Here is a 21247-nt window from a genome sequence, read left to right as displayed (position 1 = left end):
TTTATTTAATACATATTATAATAATTTGTGACACTTAAATCAATGATTATTCATTTATTTCTCATATCCTTTTCTTATTTAATATACAGTGCAAGTGAGTTTTAAATTTATTTAATTTTTTATGCTTGTGACTCTCAAACTTAAGTTAAAGTAAATAAAATTTTGAGATGCTAAAGTCAGCTTAATATTAGAATTATACTCGCGAGATCACTTTAACTAAGTGTCAGCTTCTAAAGACTGTTTTTTGCCCATAAAAAGTAAATTCAGCTTTTATTTTTTCGAATAAATAAACATTCTTTGCAAGTTAGTCAAGAGAGCAAGCCTTGATGCCTTTTAAACATGCTGAAGATGTGAAACGAATAGAAAGAGTATTGAAAGGCAGTATTTATAAATGCAAAAGCTTGTGTATTCATAAAAAAAAGAATTGATGTAAATGGCTTGCACAGCCATAAGCAAAGGCTATTGCTCCGCAGCTGCCACCCACAATTGTGCGTGGTCTTTGAGCGCCATAAAAAAAGGGGAAAAAAACACGCCTCTTGCGTAGTTATAAAGAAGGCTTAGCTCGAGTTGACAAGCGATGTGTGTGTGCATTTAAAGATCTCTTTGGCCAAAAGCCAGAAAAGAGACAAATAGCGAACAGCAGCACAAAAAATACGTATAAAGCAGATAAAAGCCAAAATAACCTTCATTGGCCATAAAAATCAAAAGCATCTCAGCTAACAATGAATTGTGTCTATGGCCAGCAACAAAAGCAACAAAGCAACAAAAGCAACAACAAATGGCAGCAGCGCAAAAAATGAATAAAAATAAAAAAGAAAAAACGAAATAATTTACAATTTAAATAAAATCACTTTATTACAGTTTCGCATATTCGCGACAATGTAAAACAAATAATAAAAATTGACAGTAAATAAAATACAGACGCATATTGTTTGAATAGCTGTCGGATCAGCTAATGAACTTCCGGTCTTTACTTAAAGCTGGAATATGCCATATTAAATGCTTTTGGCCAGTCAGGCTGCAGCATGAATCATGTTGGCCCTGCGACAAAAGTTCAGAGGTTGAACGATCAGCAAGAAGAGACCTGCTGCCGAACAACCCCGCCGCCCCCCTCTCTTTGTCTTTATGCATGTGTTAGCTGTCTAGTAACCGGCATGACGTCTCCGGCGGCAGCTGCTGGCGCTGCTTCTGCTGCTGCCGGCGTCATAGACTCGACTCTGCTTGGCCCCCAGCTGAAGCGAGGTTTGGGCCCCGCGCTCAGTTGGCTACGAGCTGCAGCCGCGATTGGGCTAGCCGCGTGATACGGAAAGCGAAAACGAAATCGAAATAAGAAACGAAATTGAAATCTTGGACTTGGACTCGCGTTGCCTTTCTACGCTCGAACGTGTTAAGTTTTTTAATTAGACGCATTTGCGAGTGAATTGTTCGCCGACACAAAAAAATCAAATAAATAAAAGTCATATCAAAATCAAAACAAAAACAAATTGAAATAAAAGAGAAAACAACAAAAGCATAATAAGAATTTCGAGCCGAAATCAAAATCGCTCGAATGCAGTGCGAATTCGAAATTGTGTCAAAAAATCAGTTCAGAAAAGTAAAACAGATCTATTCTAAAGCCAACTCAGTTTTACTCGTTTCGTTTTGATGAGCGCAATTACTGAATTCATATTTATTTATAAATAAAAAGGTGAGCAATTAATATTAATCAATGTATAGTATTTTTTCTTCTTACACGCTTACACACACATTTATTCAATTTGCCGCGTGGTTGTGCCGTCAGCGCGGCAGCTAATTAAATAAATTCCAAAAATTGTTTGACTCAAACCAAGCTCAGTCGACAACAGAAACAACTGATTTATTGTTTAAACATATTCGGCTTGTGCGGAAAGTTTGAAGCACATGTAACATGCAAGAGATGAATGAAAATAAAATAATAAAGCTAACAAATTAACTAAAACGAAGCCAATGAAACAAAAACAAATGCGACAAAAACAACAAACAGAAAACCAAAAAAAAGGAGGAGAAGAAGAAGAAGAAGAAGCAGAAAAAAACACTATCAACAGCCTTGAAAAGTCGTGCTTAATTTCTCAGTTAAACTCAAGTATAAAATATATGCTTAAAAAATTATAATGAAGCGATCTTTTGGAATTGGTGTCTGGTATTTCTTATATCGTATTTATATCGCACCATTGTCTTTCCCAACTACACATGTACATTTGTATGCGTATGTGTATGTGTATGTATTGGTGAATACTGCCAAATTAGTGCCAAATTAAGTTAAATCATTTTTATTGAGATCTAAATTAATAGGTGAAAGCTAAACTAATTGATTAAGGCAAGCGACACGGCGAAACGGTTAGGGAGTGGGAGCGGGATTCGAAGTGGGTGGACGTCTTGGCAACTAACATGCAAGTGTTATATTCAACATTCCGTTGATTGGATCTGACTGTATGATTTCTATTCCACATTTCCTTAGAAGATATTCAGCTTTAAGCAGCTAGCGAACCGAAACTGAAAGACAGCCAAAATAGAAACCTCAATCCAAAATTGTTGTTCCCTCTACAAGGGCATAAACATATCAGCAATTAATCGTCTTTTTTTCTTCACTTTTATGTGCATTTTATTGCGAACTTGTTATTCGTTATTTAACAGTTTAAAAAAAAAAAAAAACAAAAAACAGAGTAGCTCAATTTAGTGTTTCGACGAATTACCTATGAATCAAGCCACTCACGAGATTTGAATTATTATATATATCTCATGTTTGCATTTCCTCCTACTGAAACATTTTATTTCAACAATTACAGAAGAGGGTCACTGGAATACTTATTAATGCATTATCAATTTTTATTTGAGAAAATCCACCACTTAATCGGAAAATCGGTGGAAAAATTGTTGTATTAAACTTATTTTATTTTAGTTTCAAGCTCGATTTAAAAATAAGTTTAATGCAAAAGCTTTTCAATCGATTTTCCAAATGATTGATACATATTTTATTTTAGTGATCAAAGTTGCTTTTAAAAATGGTTTTGAATGTTGGATTTATTATTTGATTTTACCTATTTTGACACCAGTTTTTATGCAGCAAAACTTATTTATGTATATTTGCTTTTTCAAGAAAGAAAAAGTAGACGCAGCTTTATGCCTGTTCTAGCCTCAGTTTTGATATGAAATATCGTATGTACATATTTAAAATGTTTAGAAAAAAGTTTTTATTCAGGTTTTGTGCAAATATGTCTAACGACCAGAACAAACTGTCTTCAACCGCAAAAACGACTAGCTGAGTCGATCTAGCTTCTGTTCAACCCACCATCTATCTGCCTGTCTGTCTATCTGTCTGTCTGTCTGTCTCAAACCTAAAATGTATACATGCTCTCTTATTATACATAACTTTTTTATAACTCATTCAATGTTCTCAATATTAGTAAATGTAGATTTTAAACCAGAGCTTTATTAACTCGACAACAAATATATTTAGAGTATAGACAAATATATTTGATATACTCATTTCTGGAGGTATATGAAATATTAATAAAATATTATATGAAAATATTTAATTAGCTGTTTCGAGATCCGGGATTTTATTTATTAAAATAAAAAATGAAAACAATTTCGATATCATGTATTTATATATGATTTCTTTTCCGATATAAAAATAAATAAAATACTCGGATTGCAAATTCGCAAACTGAAAATTGGCTTTGCTAGAGAGACAATTTAATATCATTAAGGTTTAAATATAATGACAGGCATGTGGCTCGTATATTGCACAATCTGGAAACCCAATTTTGAGGTATTGCGGCCGTTGATATTTTAGGTATGCACAATGTTGTCTTACAAGTTGTTCAAAGTTTCCCATAGATCGCTTCACGTAACCTCAAGGAAAAGGTGTTAAATCGCACGACCTCGCTGGCCAATTGATTCATTCGAGAAATAATTAAAAAAATAGCTTAATGCCTTCGGTCCTAGCCCTCAAATTTGTGTTCTTAGAGCTTGTTCACGCTTCGGCTTACACACAAGTATTTGTTTGCCAACTTAACACTTTTAGCATCTACTTTTACAATCGCTTTTAGAACAAATAAACAAGGCAATTAACTGGATATGCCATTAATATATATTTTTAAAATATATAGCAAAAGTAATTAGACAAATCATTTGAAACACATTACAGTCAATTTAAACGACTTGACAATTGATCAATTTGAAATGTGCTAATTGTCAGCGCGAAATCGTTTTCGACTGTTTCAGTGCATTTTCGGCCAAATGACTTAATGCCGTGCAAATGGCCAAATGCTCAATAGGCCGTAAAACATTTTGAACAGCAGCCAAAAGCCAAAACAGCAACAACAACAACAGCAACAGCAACAACAACAAAGCGAACAACTCTTTTGTTTATGATTTATGAGCTGATGAACTGGCCGTGGTCGGCGGCGCCTGCGCAACATGGGAAATGCCAAGAGCGTGGGCGTAACTATGTGCTGAAGCCGAGACTCCAGCCAGCCATGCCTGGCCGAGGCGACTCCATTAGCAGATGCCAATGATGGCGACAATGTCGCTAAATGGCCCAAATGGGCAAAATCGCCAAAGTGGCTAAAATGCCGCCGCTCTCAAGCTCATTTGCGCATTCAGTTTTATGGGCTTTTGTTATGGCTGGCTTTTGTGTATTGTGTTGCCAAAGTTGATTGATTTATGAAATCGAAAGTGACAACCTCCACATGCTTTGACCATGCTCCACCAGGCCAGATCCCGGAAATCCTAACACAGCCTCAGCTCAGCCGCGCAGGTGTCAGTCTCAAAGAACAACTCGGACGCAAGTTCTATTGAAATTATTTCATTTTCATGGCATGACTTGACTTGGTTTATTGTTGTTGTTGTTGCTGTTTTTACCTGAACTCCGAATCTAATTGTAGTTTGTTTTTTTCTATGATTTTTACCTATGGAACTATAACACTTGGCACTGAGATACGCTTGTCACGAAATCCGGTTTCTGATATCGTATTGTGTGCTTTGCTCTTGATTTGAACAGCATTTCAGCTTTTTATGTATTTATACACATTATGATTATCATTTTTATTTGCGGTAGCCGTTGAATTAGTAACGGTTATTTCTATACCAAAAAAAAAAAAAAAAAATAAATAACTTGGGAGTTACATTTTGTTGTTTTTGTTAATATAAATAACGTGTTTTGGTTGTTTTATCCGATTTTTAATTATAATTTGAAATTCTATTTTTGTAGAACATGCAAACTTAATTGGGGAAATGCCCAACTTTGAAAATAACAGCTTAAAACATTTCAAATAGAACATTTGAGAATTCACGAGCAGAAGGAACTTTTAAACTAGTCTGAAAAAGCAAACAGTTAACATCATAATCACAAACTGCAAACAACAAATCCTATTTGGCAGTGTAAATTGTAAAGGTTCAGAGCGTCCTTTATAAGGAAACTTTATATAACCATTCAGTGAAGGGTAAGCTTGTAACTACTTAGATTTAATTCCAGCCAAATGCCAATTACACTTTGCAACAGCTTAAACCGATATTTTTTTAATAGATTTGGGGTAACAAATAACGAAATGGTATTATAATATGGCGTAGGTAGGGTATGGTATTATGTTATATAACAAAATTTTGTTGGCAAGGATTTTTAATTTTTTAATTTGCAATATTTAGCAATATAATTGTTGGCTATTTTTGGGGGTTGAATAACTGTAAACGCCATAGCTTTCTCAAGCGAGGTCAAAATGCTATACAAAAATGGAAAACATATAAAAACAATGAAGTATATTTAATATAAGTATATTTTTATAACTAAGATATCCATAGTGTATAATATATTCAATTTATTATAACGAACAAGAGTGATCTAGTCGCGAGTGCCCGACTAGGAAATGAAAGATACTTGAGCTGTATATACTATTCTAGAAACTACTTGTCAAATTTGGTGACTCAATCCATTGAAACCACAGAGATTTGCTCGAAAACAGAATTTCGTTATCGATTATCGATTTTGATCGATTGCTTGGAAACAAGACACGCTATCAAGTATCGGATAACAAGCTCGTACTGCGCTGGCACTAGGAGGACCTACGTTCAAGTCTTTATCTCTTAAAGAGTCTGAGACCCACACGTTCATTCATACTGACAGACGGACGTACATGGGTAGATCGCTTAGACTGTCAATTCTGATCAAGAATATTTATACTTTATGGGGTCGGTTATGCTTTCTTCTACCTGTAACATACATTTGCACAAAAATATCATACTCTTGAATGATAAGAAATTGACAATAGACTTAAAATTAAAAAAAAAAAAGCTGAAATTGTTTGAAGTCAACTGATGCAAATAGATACATGTGTTATAGTTGTATGGTTTATGGTAATATACTATTTAGTCTATAGACTTTCAAGCATGCCGAAGATCGATGTTCTTCGCAACGCGCATAGCATACATGCCAATAAACAGCTAATTGGTATATTAATTTAGGTTGTACAAAAGTAGTTGATGCTTCGGTTCACGGTGCGAACCAACTACCTGCCCTTAGTTCCGGTTCATTAAACTGATTCCCTCATCCCTGAACTCAGGCTTTGATTTTTACCTTGGATTATTTAATCAATAAATTCCTTTTTTGTTTATAAACAGAATCAATTTAAAATTTTTTAATTCTACTAGGTTAGGTTAGGATTTAACCCGGAATTCTAATCTATTTCTTACTACGAACCTAACCATTTTTAATTTCATAGTAAGAAACAGATTAGAGTTCCGGAATCAGCTTTCAATACATTTATCTAACATATATATTCATATACATATTCAGATCTAGCAATTGAATAAATTTATAAATATTGACATTAGTCGACAGGCGACTACCGTTTAAGATGCCCAATGAAACGCCCACTCGTTGACTTGCCAAGTAATTAATTGCAATTGCGGACTGTGGGCGTGGCCCATGGGCCAGCATTGTCTATTGTGCTCGCAAGCTAACCCACACAGCTGGCCAAATGGAGTTTATGACTGTGCGGGCAGCAGCTTTGGTGGCTTTGGAGTCACTTTCACTTTTAGCAATTTATTTTCGCAATTTACGCGTCGCTCATTGTTGATGGTTTTCTTGTTGATTGTTTGACTTGACTCGCGACAACCTGAAACTGAACTCCATTTGGCCGCAACAACTCGCCCGACCCGGCTCCAACTTAATTAGCGCTTTGTGGTGCCAAACGCAGCAACGACTATTTGTATGGAAAACACTTTTTGAGCACTTCTCATTGCTGTTTGCAGAACAAATGTCGTTAAGTTTTTCACTTGCAGTTTTAGCTTTGAACTGCGAAATATTATGAAATCGAAATGTGACGCTCTGCGTTTCAATTTGTGGTTGAACTAGTCAAGTTCTTAAGGGGTAAAAGATATGTAATATATAATACTTATATGTAAAAGACAACTAAAAAGGGAGTGGGAAATCAATTATAGTTAAAATTTGACTGAAAACATAGCCGAAGTGACTAAGTCAGGGATAAGGTTGTCTAGCTGAGAACGGTCGGCTGGTAAATACCCTGGTAATTACCCAGCTCCTAATCGCCGTTACATTCAAACATACCTGTACACATATCGTATCATCTAGATCAGAAAATTTATAAAGAAATAACGTCTATATTCGTCACGCCGAGTATTAAATACCCTTGTAAACGTGCAGCTTGTGATTTTACAGATGGAGAAGCTTGTATTTGCTTAGTTTGGTCAAAATATATAAAATATTTGATATATTGTACATATATATTTATATGAGTTTAAAAAAACAGACAATGGTTTCCAATAAAAACTCATGTTTCGAACTAGATCTACTTGATAAAGCATATATATATTTAATACTTACTTTTCTACCTATAGAGCTACTTGATATAGTAGTCCGATGTAGATAAGATTGTTGCTAATGAATAAGGAGTATACCATAGCCAAATTAGCCATAGCCATACCCATAGCCAAACAAATATGATCTACAATAGAACTTTATTACTGAGGGTCATGCGTATGGCAGCTAGATCATATGCTCGATTTGTACATAGCCAAGAAATAGACGGACATATCAAACTAGGCTGTAAACACAGAACTTATGTAATTTATGGGCTAGGAGATGTCTTTGAAATAAATGGACTTATCATATCGGCTGTTGATATAGGGTAAATACACTTTATGCGGTCTGAGATGTCTCATAACATTTCGTTACGAAATTGTAATACCCCCTACAAAACATGCTGTCAACCAACTGCGTTAAACAATCAACATTTATTGTTAGCTAAAATGCTAAAAAAAGCTTTTTAATCCATATAATATATATGTATATATATATACATCTGTGCTTATTCGCATGCAGCCCAAGCCAAGTGCACGAGCACAGTCGTAAATCAAGTTAATTGTATAATCTGTAAACAAATACTGCAAGTATAAGGTGTTTATCTAGTATAATTGATTTCCTACATAATCAAGTGATTTATTGCAATTTCTCCAACGACCATTGCGGGCGCTCACTTTCAGCTCATCAGCCAAAACTGACAACGCGCCGCTGCCAAACAAAATTCAGCTCTCAACTCAACTCAACTCAACTCAACTCAACTCTTTGTGTGTGTGTGTGTATCTCAGGCAACGGAAACGCAAATGCAAATGCAAATCCCGAAAGCCCAACGACGAATGAATTGACAATGACAAAGAGTATTAAGCGTCTCCGTCTCCGCACTTCTAGTAGTTATAGTGGTATACTCCTTACCCATGTGGTGAGTACAACAAGCATTCATTCACACTCATTCACAGTCTTAATATATGTGTATTCAACTCTTGCAGATATTAGCTTGTATTTCCGCAGCATTCAGCACGCCGCCATCATGCGGCTTATATGGTGCGCCGCCTTGCCAGTATCTGCCAGCGCCGCCGGGACAGACGCCCAAGTAAGTCTGTTAGCCAATAAGACACACATCTGATCCATCTACGGATTCTCATGCTCTCTCTCTCTCTCTCTCTCTCTCTCTCTCTATCTTTCTATCACAGCTGTGCCAGGCCCGGCAAAACCTACTGCGAGCATGTCGCTAACTATCCCACGTAAGTTGAACGCGTTGCCGGCTAATGGCCACAATGTCAGCATAAATAATACACTTAATGTGCCAGCTCCAAAGTCAAGCAGCAACAACAACAACAGCAGCAACAACAACAGCTATTGCTGACAAACAAATGCATTTCAAACAAATGTTTGTCGTTGTATCCAAATCAATTCGAAGCAAAGTCTCAAATCGAGCTGCCGAAACCAGAAACAAGTTTTTGCATATAACACACGCGTATCTATTGTCAATAGATACCCGAATACCCGTATACCTATAGACCTGTAGACCTGTTAGCTGCTAGTTGCCAGTTGCCGACTGCTGACTGCTGACTGCTGGCAGTTGGCTGCTGCTGTTTCCGCGACGACAACGCACGTACTCGAAGATGTTGCTGCTGTTGCTGTTGCTGTTGCTGCTCGACCAGCTGGCGGAGCTCCTTGACCCAATAAACTTGAATTGACAGTTCAAGACACTTTGTCTGTGACGACGCGCCGCGTGCTTCTCGAATATTTATGAATGCCTCTTTGAATAATTAAGCATTTCTATGCTCTTACTAAGGGTATAAATAACTATGATATACACGTAGTTAAGCATAGGTAAAACCAAAAGTTCTAATCAAACGAAATATCTTGCTCTCTTTTGAGATTGATTTCCCCAAATGAACGTTAGATTGAAATACATTTTGCATTTATTTTGAAAACTTATGAGCATAACGTGTTTATATAAATATCTAACTAGAAAAGTACTTCTTACTGGAACATTTTTTTGAGATTGAGCTGAAGATAAGAAGGGAAGAAAAGGAATGTATACATTATATTATTTAGTGTTTTAATCAAATTTTAGCATTTATATTTTTCATTTTTTTAATTTGATTTATATAGATTATATTGCTTGTTTCACGCTTTTAAAATTCTTGAATTACAGTATGTGAAGAGTTTTGAGGACTTACCTTTATTTTCTATATAAGTATCATTAAAACTGGACATTAATTATAGGCTTTGTTCTGAAGATAACAATAGGGCTAACTTTTTCAATTCTTCCAGCTTTCAAAATGCATAGATTTTTTTTTAATATTCCTTCAAATTGAGTAATTCATTGTTTTTAGTTTTCAAAAGTTCCAAATTCAGGCGAGCCTCTTGTGAAGACCTTTGAGATCTTACATAAATTAGATTTATGTTTGAATATTTCTTAAAATTGAGTTTTAGCTTGACTTCAGTTATGAAAAGCGCATAATTCAGGGAGGCATCTTTGAGATTTTAGGCATATCTTTTATAAAACGGAACATTACTTCTAGAATTGAGCTAAATGTAAGAACAATTTTAGAATTTTAATTGGTATGTTCAGAAAACGTGTTATTCAGATTAAAATATAACTTCTTCTATCATTAGCGAGTTACTTGTTTTATGTCCAACTATCTTCTTGCAAGATAATATTTTTGACCTTGAGCCGAAGATAATATAAAATTATGAATCAAAAAGCGTTACAAATAACTATAATAATACTTTTTGTCTTCAATATTCTAGAAAGTTGAGGAATATCTGGTCGTTAGCTTTGAAAAGTTAAGGTTTCATGTGAATCATTATCATAAAATTAGATAATTTCAAGATTAGGTACAAAGGAACAAATACAAAAAACAAAAGGAATAAAAATTCCTTTATAAAGTAGCTAAATTTAAGGATATACGCAAATTTTTTTACCAATTCCTTGAAGTTGTTTAACATATTCCTCAACTCAATATCATAGTTAATATTAGAGCCTGTTGTCAGTTTGTCAGTGTATTTAAACTTCGTTGATTGCAACTTCAAAATTTTCTCGCTAAATCATTTATATATGCATTGCTATGTGGTTTTTTTTCTGTCTGGTTGGTTTTCCATTGGTGTTGCTATTTTTAGACAATTTCTTCGATTTAAATAAAATGTGCGTTAGCTGTTGCCACTACACGCAATGATAATGATAATGATAATGATTATGGTAATCATAATGATAAGGCGGACGCCAAGTAAGGCCGCAATTCGGCGCCGACTCAGCAATTAAGTAGTCATTTTTACGAGGCCTACGGAATTTGGATATTGCATAATTCTAAAAAAAAAATATATATATACATATAAAACATTTCGTATGTGGAAAAGCCAGAGCCCGTTTTCACCTCATAATGCGGCACGTGACACGCATGCGTTGCAGCTGTTAAGAAGACGAAGAAGACGACGAAGAGGTTAAGTGTTGAAGACATCAACACGAACAGTTGTGTTATATGCATTACTCAGACTCGTATTTACCCCAACTCATTGTCTGGTTGCATATTAATTATGATTTAACAGCTCTCGGAGGGGCGTGGCGCAATTTCGAGCACTTGTCCGCCCGCCCGTCCCTCCGTCCGTCCCTCCGTCCGTCCGCCCGTCCGTCTGTCTGTCTGTTTATTTGCTTGTTACACAAGCCAATTGGGCGATGTCGACAAGTGGCATGATATTCCACTTTCGCAGCACATTCCCAGGCAACAGCAGCAACTAATCTACTCAAAATAATCTCTTGCATCACCTGGGCAACGAGCAGCTCACAACAAGCTCAACTCATTGTCTTGACTTTTTTTCTTCAGATATCTCATCAAGAGTCTCGTACGCAAATGGGGCTACGAGGCGGCCTCTTTGCTGGTGGACGAGACCTGGGATGAATTCTCAGCCGTTGCGTGGTCCGACACGCCCGTATTCTATGATCCAAAGTCTATATTTCCGCAGCGTGACTTTGCCAATGGGCAAGACTTCAATGGCTACAGCTATCAGACGCCGTTTGGCGGCGTGCCACAGCGTGGGGCGGGCAACTCTCTCTTTGCCCCCAATCCCACAACGGATGCGCCCACGTGAGTAACTGCAGTAGTTCTCCTCTCCAGACAATCCTAACTATCTCTGACGCTTCAGCTACCTGTTGTACACCTCGGCGGCATCGGGCGGTGGCCAGCGTGCGGGCAACCAGCAGACCGGAGGACCCTCTGCATCGGGCTCGACGCATCTGTTCTACAACAACCTGGGCAGAACGCCCTACAATGCCACGCTCTGGCTGAAGCGTCTGGTGCGCGATCTGAGTATTAAGCAGAAGGCCACACAGGCGGCAGCGGAGCAGGCAGAGCAACAGCAGCCAGGGGAAACTGTGGCTGTGGAAACGGAGAAGCCGGCTGGGCAGGAGGAGAGTGTAGAGGGGAAGGAGCATGAGCAGCAGAAGCGCAGCACGCGCGATGTATCGCTCAACATGGATCTCTTAGATATTGTGGGCGTCAGCGACAACAAAAGCAACAATAAGAAAAAAAAATCTCGCACCAAGCGACAGAGTCCGTCGCGCTCAACGCTTTGCGAGACGACATCGCAGTTCATAACGCCTCAAGCGGCTCTCAATTCCCGCGGCAATTGGATGTTCGTGGTCAACGAGGAGAACACCGCTCGTCAGATGGTCAAGGCAGAGCTCTGTGCGTAAGTATATCCCAAAAAGAGTGAGTCCCCAATAATCTTTGATCAAGCAAATACTTTAAACTAAAGTTTATAGCTTTAACTGGATAATTCAGGCGTTTCGCGCGCGTTTTTCGTAACTTCGCCTTCTTTTGACTGTGGTTTGTGTCCGAGCTGAATGTTAAAGCAGCAAGCACCTACTCGGCGTTCGGCTGTGCACTGCTTGCACACTGCTTGCTGTGACATTAGGGTGGCTCAAATCATAATTTTAACCGGGAACTTGAAAATTTTAACTCCACAATTATTATGCAATTACAATTATTATTATTCCACAATTATTATGCCGATTTGTAATTGGCTGGCTTCGCTCAATTTTCCTATATCTATTCAGATGATTTAGCTAAATGTTGCACATCATTAATCAATATTAATATTACAAAAGGAATGAAGAGGTTTTTTTAAAGATATACTAAAATTGTATAACCAATTTCGTGATATCTCTTCCATATTCTGTAGAAAGCTATTTTTATTTTACTTTAAATAGCCGACTCTTAATTGCTTCCTTTCGCCCAAATCTCTGTCACCTGCTCAAAAAAGTCAAATGTGCAATACGAACTACTGAATTCAGCATACTTCTCATCTTCTCAATGTCAATGTTTATGCCCTATTGACTATGGCTGTTATTTTTTTTCAACAATTAATTTAAACAACACTTGCAATCAGCGCAAAGGGCTCCTCTCCCGCCGTCACACACACACACACACACACACTTACACAGCAGGATAGCGACAGCTCAGTTCCATATCAATAAGTGTTCCCCTTTTCGGTAAATACTTATGCTGTTGGGTTAGTTAGGGGAACCCTATGGCATGATGGGCACGTGGGCAGAACTGCAAGCACTAGTATGGGTATGTGCACGGTATGGTTATGTTTTGTGTCATAATTGCGGCTAAACGAATTATAACACCCCGAAACAGCCAAGATTACCAACGGCCGGTGCTGCCTTATGGATGTGTCCCCTTCGTGCCCTTATGCGTGCGCTACTCGAACCTTTCAGCGCAGTGGAAAAAAAGCGCAAACAGAGGTAAAAATAGGGTGACGAGACCTGATGAAGTACACATACATATTCGAGTAGCTGTAGCCAGTGCAGAGAAAGAGAAAGAGAGAGCGTGAGAGCGAGTGTGAGAGAGAGAGAGTGTGTGTTTGTGTGAGAGCTGCATCTACTGCTGCTGCTGCTGCTGGGGTCGGTCAATGCGTGCCCTAATTGTTTGTCGCTTGTCGCCTGCCCTACTGCCTGCATATATGCCCTGTGCCCAATGGCCATGCCCATACCTATACCCTGTCCCTTGGAGTGATGCGGGGTACTTAGCTCGCAATTTGTTTAGTCAAATGAGTGCGCTGTGCGCTGTGGCGCATAAATCGTGGCCCAGGAGCAACAGCTGGACGGGATGCAGCACTCCAAGTGCCCGAGTACCGTTGCTCAGCTCCTTATCAATTACGTACGATTCCCGTTTTAACAAGTTCGTTAAACTTTCAACTTTGCAGCCGGCGCTTCTCTGCTTTTATTTTTTTTTTGTATTTTTTCTTTTTATTTATGAGCAAAGCCCACAACTAAATTTTCTGCATTTGTTGACTTTGGCGCATTTGACGCTGTTTCCGCTCCTTCTCCTGCTCCTTATCTTCCTTCTCCTCCTGTCGTTGTTGTTATAATTTTCTTGCCATTTTAGCTCAAACACATGCTCAAACCTGTGCGATCTGCCCAATGGATACAACTCCAGGTGCGAGCAGAAGTTCGTACAAAAACGTTTAATTGCGCTGCAGGGCAACGGCCAAAATCTCTACACGGACACGTTCTGGTTTCCCAGTTGCTGCGTCTGCACGATAGCCGCAAATTAAGCAGCAGCAGCAGCAGCAGCAGCTGAGCAATGGATGCATTAGGACCGGATCCGGCCCAATGGAAGAGACAGAGCGAGACAGAGCGAGAGAGAGAGAGAGAGATGGGGGACATTGACAGTGACAGAGCGCGAATCCCGATCCACGACCGAGTAGCCATGTCATTTGGACACTGAGCCATCTCTGGCTTTCAACATTGTAATTATTGAGTGTTGAAAATGATTTTTACAGCAAATAATTGATAACTAAATTTAAAGCAAAGCACACGCCCACACACACACACACTTTCATACAAAACACGCACATTCACTTTAGTTTTACATTTAATTTAAAAACAAAGTAGTAAAAAGCAAAGCAAAGGCAGCATAATGGAAATCATATTAAATAAACGAACGATATAATTGAATGCGATTAAATAAACAACGCCTTGTGGACTACGAGATGATCTAGAAACGCCATGGGTTGTTTATATATCTAATATTTAATATATATAAATTATATATATAAAAATTAACCCTAGAACAACAACAAAAAAAACATAAATTCAAAAGAAGCGCTCAAAATTCTCATTTTAATTTTTATTAAAAAATATATTTTGTTAAATTTCAACTGAAAGAAATGAATTTAAAAGTATTTTTGTAAACTTTAAATTTATGCACAACTCTCATAAATAATATTCATTTATTATTAATAAATTCTCGCCAATTCAAATTGTCACATTTCGTACCACATAACACAAATGTCCAACATTCAAATCAGCAATTAGTAAATTGAGCCCTAAGCGGGCAAAAATAGTGTTATGCGGTTTTACGTTTAATGGAATTTTCGGTTTGCCTCAGTTTAATAATGATTGCAAAATTGCAACAACAAAAATTGCAACAACAATGACAACAGGAGCAGCAGCAACAGCTACACATACACTGAGACCACCTGCTGCAATTGGAATTACATTTCATAAATCCAAAAACAATAATCGTAAAATATCATCAGGTGTCACGCGCAAAACGAAACCCAATCGCAGGGTCCGCAAATACGATTGAAGGGCTGTATGCATCGATTGATGGCCGCGAGGATGTGGAAGCCGACTAGGGTGAGGATGCGGAGGAGAACGAGGACAAGGCTGTATTATTGTAGAGTGCCACGGATGCAAAGGAAACAGATGGAAAGCCGGAGTATTACTGGAGATATACCATAGCTCAATTGGCCGAGTCATGATTCCAATTATATAACTTAATAGTCCCGTTATTATCATTATTATTATTATTATCATTCTTTTGATTATTATTATTACCATTATTCTTATCATTATTATTCTTTTGATTATTATTATTATTATCATTCTTATCATTATTATTATAATAAATATTTTATTATTATAAGTATGGTATGCAGTTACAAACTAAGAAAGGTACGTCTATTCGAGCCCGGATCCTCTATAAAAACTGCCGCTCATTTGAATAACGCCCCTAAATCTTTCATGATTTCTCAATAATTATAATAGTTTTCAAGTTTCATCTCAATTTAATATTATTTCACCAAGATAACAGGAAAGTACAGTGAGAGTTTACAGAAAATAATTATAATTTAAAAAATTTATCCATTGAATATTCAAAAGTTGTCGAAAAATCTTAATTAGAGTTGTATATGACACTTATTTTTTGTTATATGATACTTATTGACTAAATTATTTAAGTTGGGCACAAGATACGTTATTTCAAATTTAATAATGAGCAGAGTCAGGTTCGGGATAACTTCATATATCCTGTTTGGTAGAGAATCATACAAACTCTTGATATAATTAAGTGATATACTTGACCAGGCCAGTTGGATCACTTCTTTGTGTATCTATATCACATAATTATTATTATTATTATATTATCCAAAAATGTATGCAAACTTTAACTATGACTTATTTTTCTATTTGTCCAACAAATAGTTCTATAATTTTTAACTGGGGAAAATCTTTAATAAAAACGTGAGTCTAAATTAATCAATTAGATATATCATTTTAACAATATTACAAACAGCAAAGAACTTCTTAATACTCTTTCACAGCCTAATAAGAGCTTTAAACAGGCAAAATAATTGAGATATATTGATTTGTCGATTTGCCACGCCCCGTAGATAGTTATAGGCAATATAGATAGATATCGAGTTTTAAAGAATCTTCTAAGCAGTCGTCATTCAAAGTTTGCTCTTCAAAATTGATAAAGCTATAGATCTACCTGAATCGTCATGAGTCCAGGGGCATATATAATCAGATAGTCTTTACACTCTACCCTACAAGAGTATATACGAGTATATATACCAAATATTTTCTCTTAATTTAACAGACAAACGTACAGCGAGACGGACATTGGAATGTACTCTCTTTACTTTGTGAACTGGTATAAAAAGTACATTTAATTTGTTGTAAAATCCAAATAGAATATGTCTCAACAAATTGTTGCTCAAAAGTATCATAAGTATATAGTATTCATACCCTTTGATTTCCGAGTTCTATCTAATGGGCACGCAATTTAGAGACGAGGTGCAACAGCCTCGACAGAACGGATTTTTACCTGTTGTGGAAATTTGCGCACAGTTCACGGCAAATGCCAAGTGGGAAAGAAACAAGAACTGGCACAGTCGGACATACCCACCCACTGTGAGTGAGTCTCATATACGACTGCCTCTATAAATGTGTGTGTGTGTGTGTGTGCGAGGGTTAATGTGTGCTGTGTGCGTGTGTGTGTGTGTGTGTGCTGTTTGCAGTGAGTTTTAGCAATGATTAGCATCACGAAATGGAAAACTATTGTTCCAATACGCAGCAGAGCGTCGTGTCGGGCCAGCATTTACAGAGCCAGGTAAAGGCCAGGTACACGACGACATTGACAAATCAGGTAATGGATAAAACGGGACAAAATTGAGGACGAGCCAACAAATAATAACAATTAAAAACATTTTCACAATTCTAACTATGTGATATGCAGCTCAGACTCGAAATTCAGTTGCAACAGCAAATGCAAAAACAAAGCCAAAGCGAACTGACTGTGGTCAGCAGCATCTACACACAGAGTCTCGGTCCAAAACCAAGTCCAGGTCCAAGTTTAGGTCCAATGAGGAGCAGCTGAAGTTTGTGGCAAAGCAAAAACGTCTGCGGCTGCCTGGCAACGAGCAGAGCTAAGGAAGCAGCAACAGCAACAACAACAACAACAGCAGCAGCAGCAGCAGCGGGCAATAATAATGCAGCAGCAGAGGCAGCAGCCGCAGCGAAAGCAACTGCGCAGTCAACGCTGGCAGCGAACGCAGCCGCTGCGTTGTGTATAAAAATTTAACATCTGCTCCTTTCATGATTTCGGAAAACTCAAAACTCGTACGACAGCAACAGCAGCAGCAACAACAACAGCAGCAGCAGAAGCAGCAGCAGGGCTGTAATGGAACAAATAAAAAAGTAAACATGTGTGCGTGTCTGTGTGTGTTTGTGTTAGTTGTGTGTGAGAGTTGTTGTTGCTGTTGGTTGTTAATGCATTTGGCTTGTGTTACTCGTATTACGTGCATTTGTGCCGCAGTTTCGTAGCTGAAAGATCTCTTCTTTTTTTTGCGACAGCAACAGCATCAGCAGCAATGCAGCTCGCGAGCTGAGCTGCTCGCAGGACACACACACAAACACACGCACACACACACACACACACAGATACAGTGGTTAGGTCCTTGATGACGCGCCGAATGACTCGCGTGCATTCAACTTGAGCTTCAGCTTCAGTTATCAGCTACAGCAATGCTGTCAGAACTTTTGCTCCTTTTTTCTGTTGTTTTTGTTGATGTTGTTGTAGCTGGCACTGGTGTTGCCTGCTGCTTGCGGTAAAGTGTTGCCATCGCCTGCTGTTCGGTTGCCCTTACTTTGAAGAGTCTATCAGTTAGTCAGGCAGTTTGTTACACTAGAGCAGAGGCTGTTAACGATTGCGTTTGATCTACGTGAGCTAAGAGCTTAATGCTGGCAATATATGCTAAATATATACTCAGGCTTTCAGTAGTGTATTCCATATTCGTCTTTGCTAGCAGCTTTTCGTGCTGCACTTCGTTTTTTGCATTTTTGCGAGACGCGCGCGCATTTCTTTCATTTTTCAAATATGCTGCTGCAACTGTCAGATACTTTATCTGCTGCTGTTGTTGTTGCTGCCGCTGCTGCTGCTGCTGCAATGTGAATGTCCTTTGTTGCCTGGCAAAGGACACACACACTCTCAAGCTAGCTGAAGAAGCAGCAGTGAGACGAAGAGAGCTTAAGTAACTTTGTTGCACGCACAACTTGCAGCCCAACTTGCGGATACTTTTGCAGAGCAATCAAACGGCAAAAAGTGGCAAAGTCAAAGGCAAAACTGCCACAGACCAATACGAAGACAGCCAGCAGCAGTTGCAGTTGTAGTTGCAGTTGCACAAGGCCCGCCTCACTGCCTCGACCCTCAACCAGTGCCGGCTGCGTCTTGTGTTTGTGCAGATGTAACTTTACGAGCAATTTCGACGCTTCGTCTTGGCCTGTGTGTGTGTGTCTGTATGTGTGTGTGCGTGTGTGCCTTCTGTATTTACCTTGTGTGATTTTCGTGTGTAGGACAGGTCAGTGTTCCTGTGCGCACCAGGATAAGCATTAGGATAAGGGTTGCGTTTCACAATTTTCCATTACGCAATGCAAATAAGCGAGAACGTGGTTCGCGCTGCCCTACCTTTCTACCTCCCTCCCTCCCTCCCTTCATGCCTTCCTTCCATCCTTCCTCCACTGACATCTGCTCTAGCCATTCCCATTCCCATTCCCACTCCAATTCCCACGCCATTCAACAATGCAACTGTCAAGGTTTTTGATCGCCTTTTTGCGCCGCCCGAAGTGCCACACCAAAGCCAAATCTCCTGCCCACTCGCCGCCAGATCCCCAACCATATCCCCAACCATATCCACATCCACATCCACATCCACGCTCGCATTCACTGGCATCAAAAGGCATCTAACAACAACAAAAGCAACAACAACATTGCCGAAAAAGCAGAGGCAGCAAAAATGCACACAAGCTTCAACTAATAGTTTGGCGAGTAACAAAAAAAAAAGTGAAATGAAATCAACTGACATATAGAGCCAGCCACGGAAACAGGAGCAGGATGAGGATGAGAACGTGGAGCGCTGCCAGTGCCAGTGCCAGAACTGTGACTCGCCGTGCCCCAGCAGCCTTTTACAAAAGCTGCCAGCAGCAAAAAAAAAAAAAGTGAAATAAGAAGGCAAATTGTACCAAAAACCCGCAACACAACAGCAGCAGCAGAGCTGCAGAGCGACAGCAGCAGCAACAGCCAGTGCAATGCCAGCAAGGATATATGTAGAACACACACACACTCACACACACACACATAGTGTTACGCCCACAAGGTCCAGGCTTCACACAGAAATGAGCACAGCAGCGATAGCAACAGCAGCAGCGAAATAAAACCAGAAAATATTCGCTCATAGCCGTTGCCGTTGCCGTTGCATAGCTCATAGATTGCAAGCTCGCATTGTGCGCGCGAAACTAGGGAAAAATTTTTTTAATTGGAACAACAACTGTACAGGAGATGCGGCGGCAGCGGCAGAGGCAGAGGCAGAGGCAGCGGCAGCAGCAGAAGAGCAACAGCAACAACTACAAAAGCGCACTTCAAACGTCACACGCTCGTGTTGATGTGTCGATGCATTTGTGTGTGTGCGTGCGCGTGCAGCTGTTCATGTATATGCCTGTGTGCGTCTGTGCGCAGGACTTGCTCGATGCAGGACACACAACAGCAACAACAACTGCAACAGCAGCAAGCAACAAGCCAGAGCGCTGGTATGAGTTGCCGATCGGAGCTTGCAACGCAACGCAACGGCAACGCAACTAGTGAAAACAACAGGGTGAATCAAGTTCAATTTCGTTTGACGGTTCGAACCCAACTGCCTGCCGCCCTATGTGCTGGTTTCTCACATATGCAATAATTTTTTAACAAATTTAATGTAAAAAATCATTTGTAAATTTACAATTGCCCATTCAACTGAAAATATTGCAATCCATAAATATTTTCATACAGAAGATACGGGCTAAAATAGATTTATATTTAACATTGGCATCTACCCGATATGGTTAGATAAATCCAATCACTTGGACCTAAATTATTTTTATATATTTTTTATTATGAAAAACCTGTTTTGAAAAAATATGGTTCTTTCCAGCTTTCCTGTTTTGCAATTCCGGCTTTGAACCAGCTTGTAGCCTTAGTTGTCATAATAATATGCACTAAAAACTTAATGCATAAATTGTCGATTTAGAAGTATTTTTTTACTAAAAAGCAAATGGGTTTTTAAAATCTCTAAATTATCTATTACTTAATATATTTATTTAAATACTATTCTCTGTATAGGTATATAAAAAAAAATAATCCAATTTTAATTGATATTTACTATTATTTACTTATTTATATTGATTGCTGCAAATTTAAAATTAATATTATTAATTTAACAGTACTGAACAATTTAATTTCGAAAACATTTACAACTTGTCTGCTTAGTTTTATTTGTTGCTGTGCGCAACATGTTGCGGCTCGAACGCTGCTCTGGCTCGTTCTAACTACATGTGTGTGTGTGTTGGTATGGGTGTTATTGTGCTTGCTGCTGCCCGCCCGGCGTCGAACCGATGCGTTGCAGCCGTCGTTGCCGTTGCCGCTGCCTCTGCTGCTGCTGTTGCTGCTGGCGTCGGGGTTGGTTTGCCGTTCGCTTGTGCACGGCACAATCAGTTGTTGTGTATCCTTCGAAGGGTGAAAAGTTTCCTAAATACAAAAACTTTTGCACCGTCGCCGTCGCTTCGTACGAGCGCCAGAAGAA

At 38.6% G+C, this 21247-nt stretch overlaps 1 protein-coding gene across 1 annotated transcript; it reads left to right on the top strand.

The window, feature by feature from the left end:
* Positions 1 to 1274: 1274 nt before the first annotated feature.
* spz5 (spatzle 5) lies at positions 1275 to 14977 on the top strand. Its single transcript, XM_064689565.1, has 7 exons — positions 1275 to 1687; positions 8521 to 8756; positions 8824 to 8927; positions 9028 to 9078; positions 11668 to 11928; positions 11987 to 12532; positions 14236 to 14977. Exons 2-7 carry the CDS (start codon positions 8685 to 8687, stop codon positions 14402 to 14404), a joined length of 1203 nt encoding a protein of 400 aa, XP_064545635.1. The 5' UTR covers positions 1275 to 1687; positions 8521 to 8684; the 3' UTR covers positions 14405 to 14977.
* The last annotated feature ends 6270 nt before the right edge of the window (positions 14978 to 21247 follow it).

The sequence above is a fragment of the Drosophila montana genome, unplaced genomic scaffold (assembly GCF_035044405.1).
Source record: "Drosophila montana isolate Dmon_TW-CO22-7 unplaced genomic scaffold, ASM3504440v1 contig_3218_1, whole genome shotgun sequence".
In the NCBI taxonomy this organism is placed as follows: domain Eukaryota; kingdom Metazoa; phylum Arthropoda; class Insecta; order Diptera; family Drosophilidae; genus Drosophila; species Drosophila montana.
This window is presented reverse-complemented; position numbering and strand designations above follow the sequence as displayed.

What these genes read in the sequence shown, in the direction of transcription:
- spz5 (XM_064689565.1), top strand. Translation starts at nt 8,685, where the DNA reads ATGACAAAGAGTATTAAGCGTCTCCGTCTCCGCACTTCTAGTAGTTAT. An exon ending in GTATACTCCTTACCCATGTG is followed by an intron (nt 8,757 to 8,823) that starts GTGAGTACAACA and finishes CAACTCTTGCAG; the next exon opens with ATATTAGCTTGTATTTCCGC. An exon ending in GTCAAGGCAGAGCTCTGTGC is followed by an intron (nt 12,533 to 14,235) that starts GTAAGTATATCC and finishes TTGCCATTTTAG; the next exon opens with CTCAAACACATGCTCAAACC.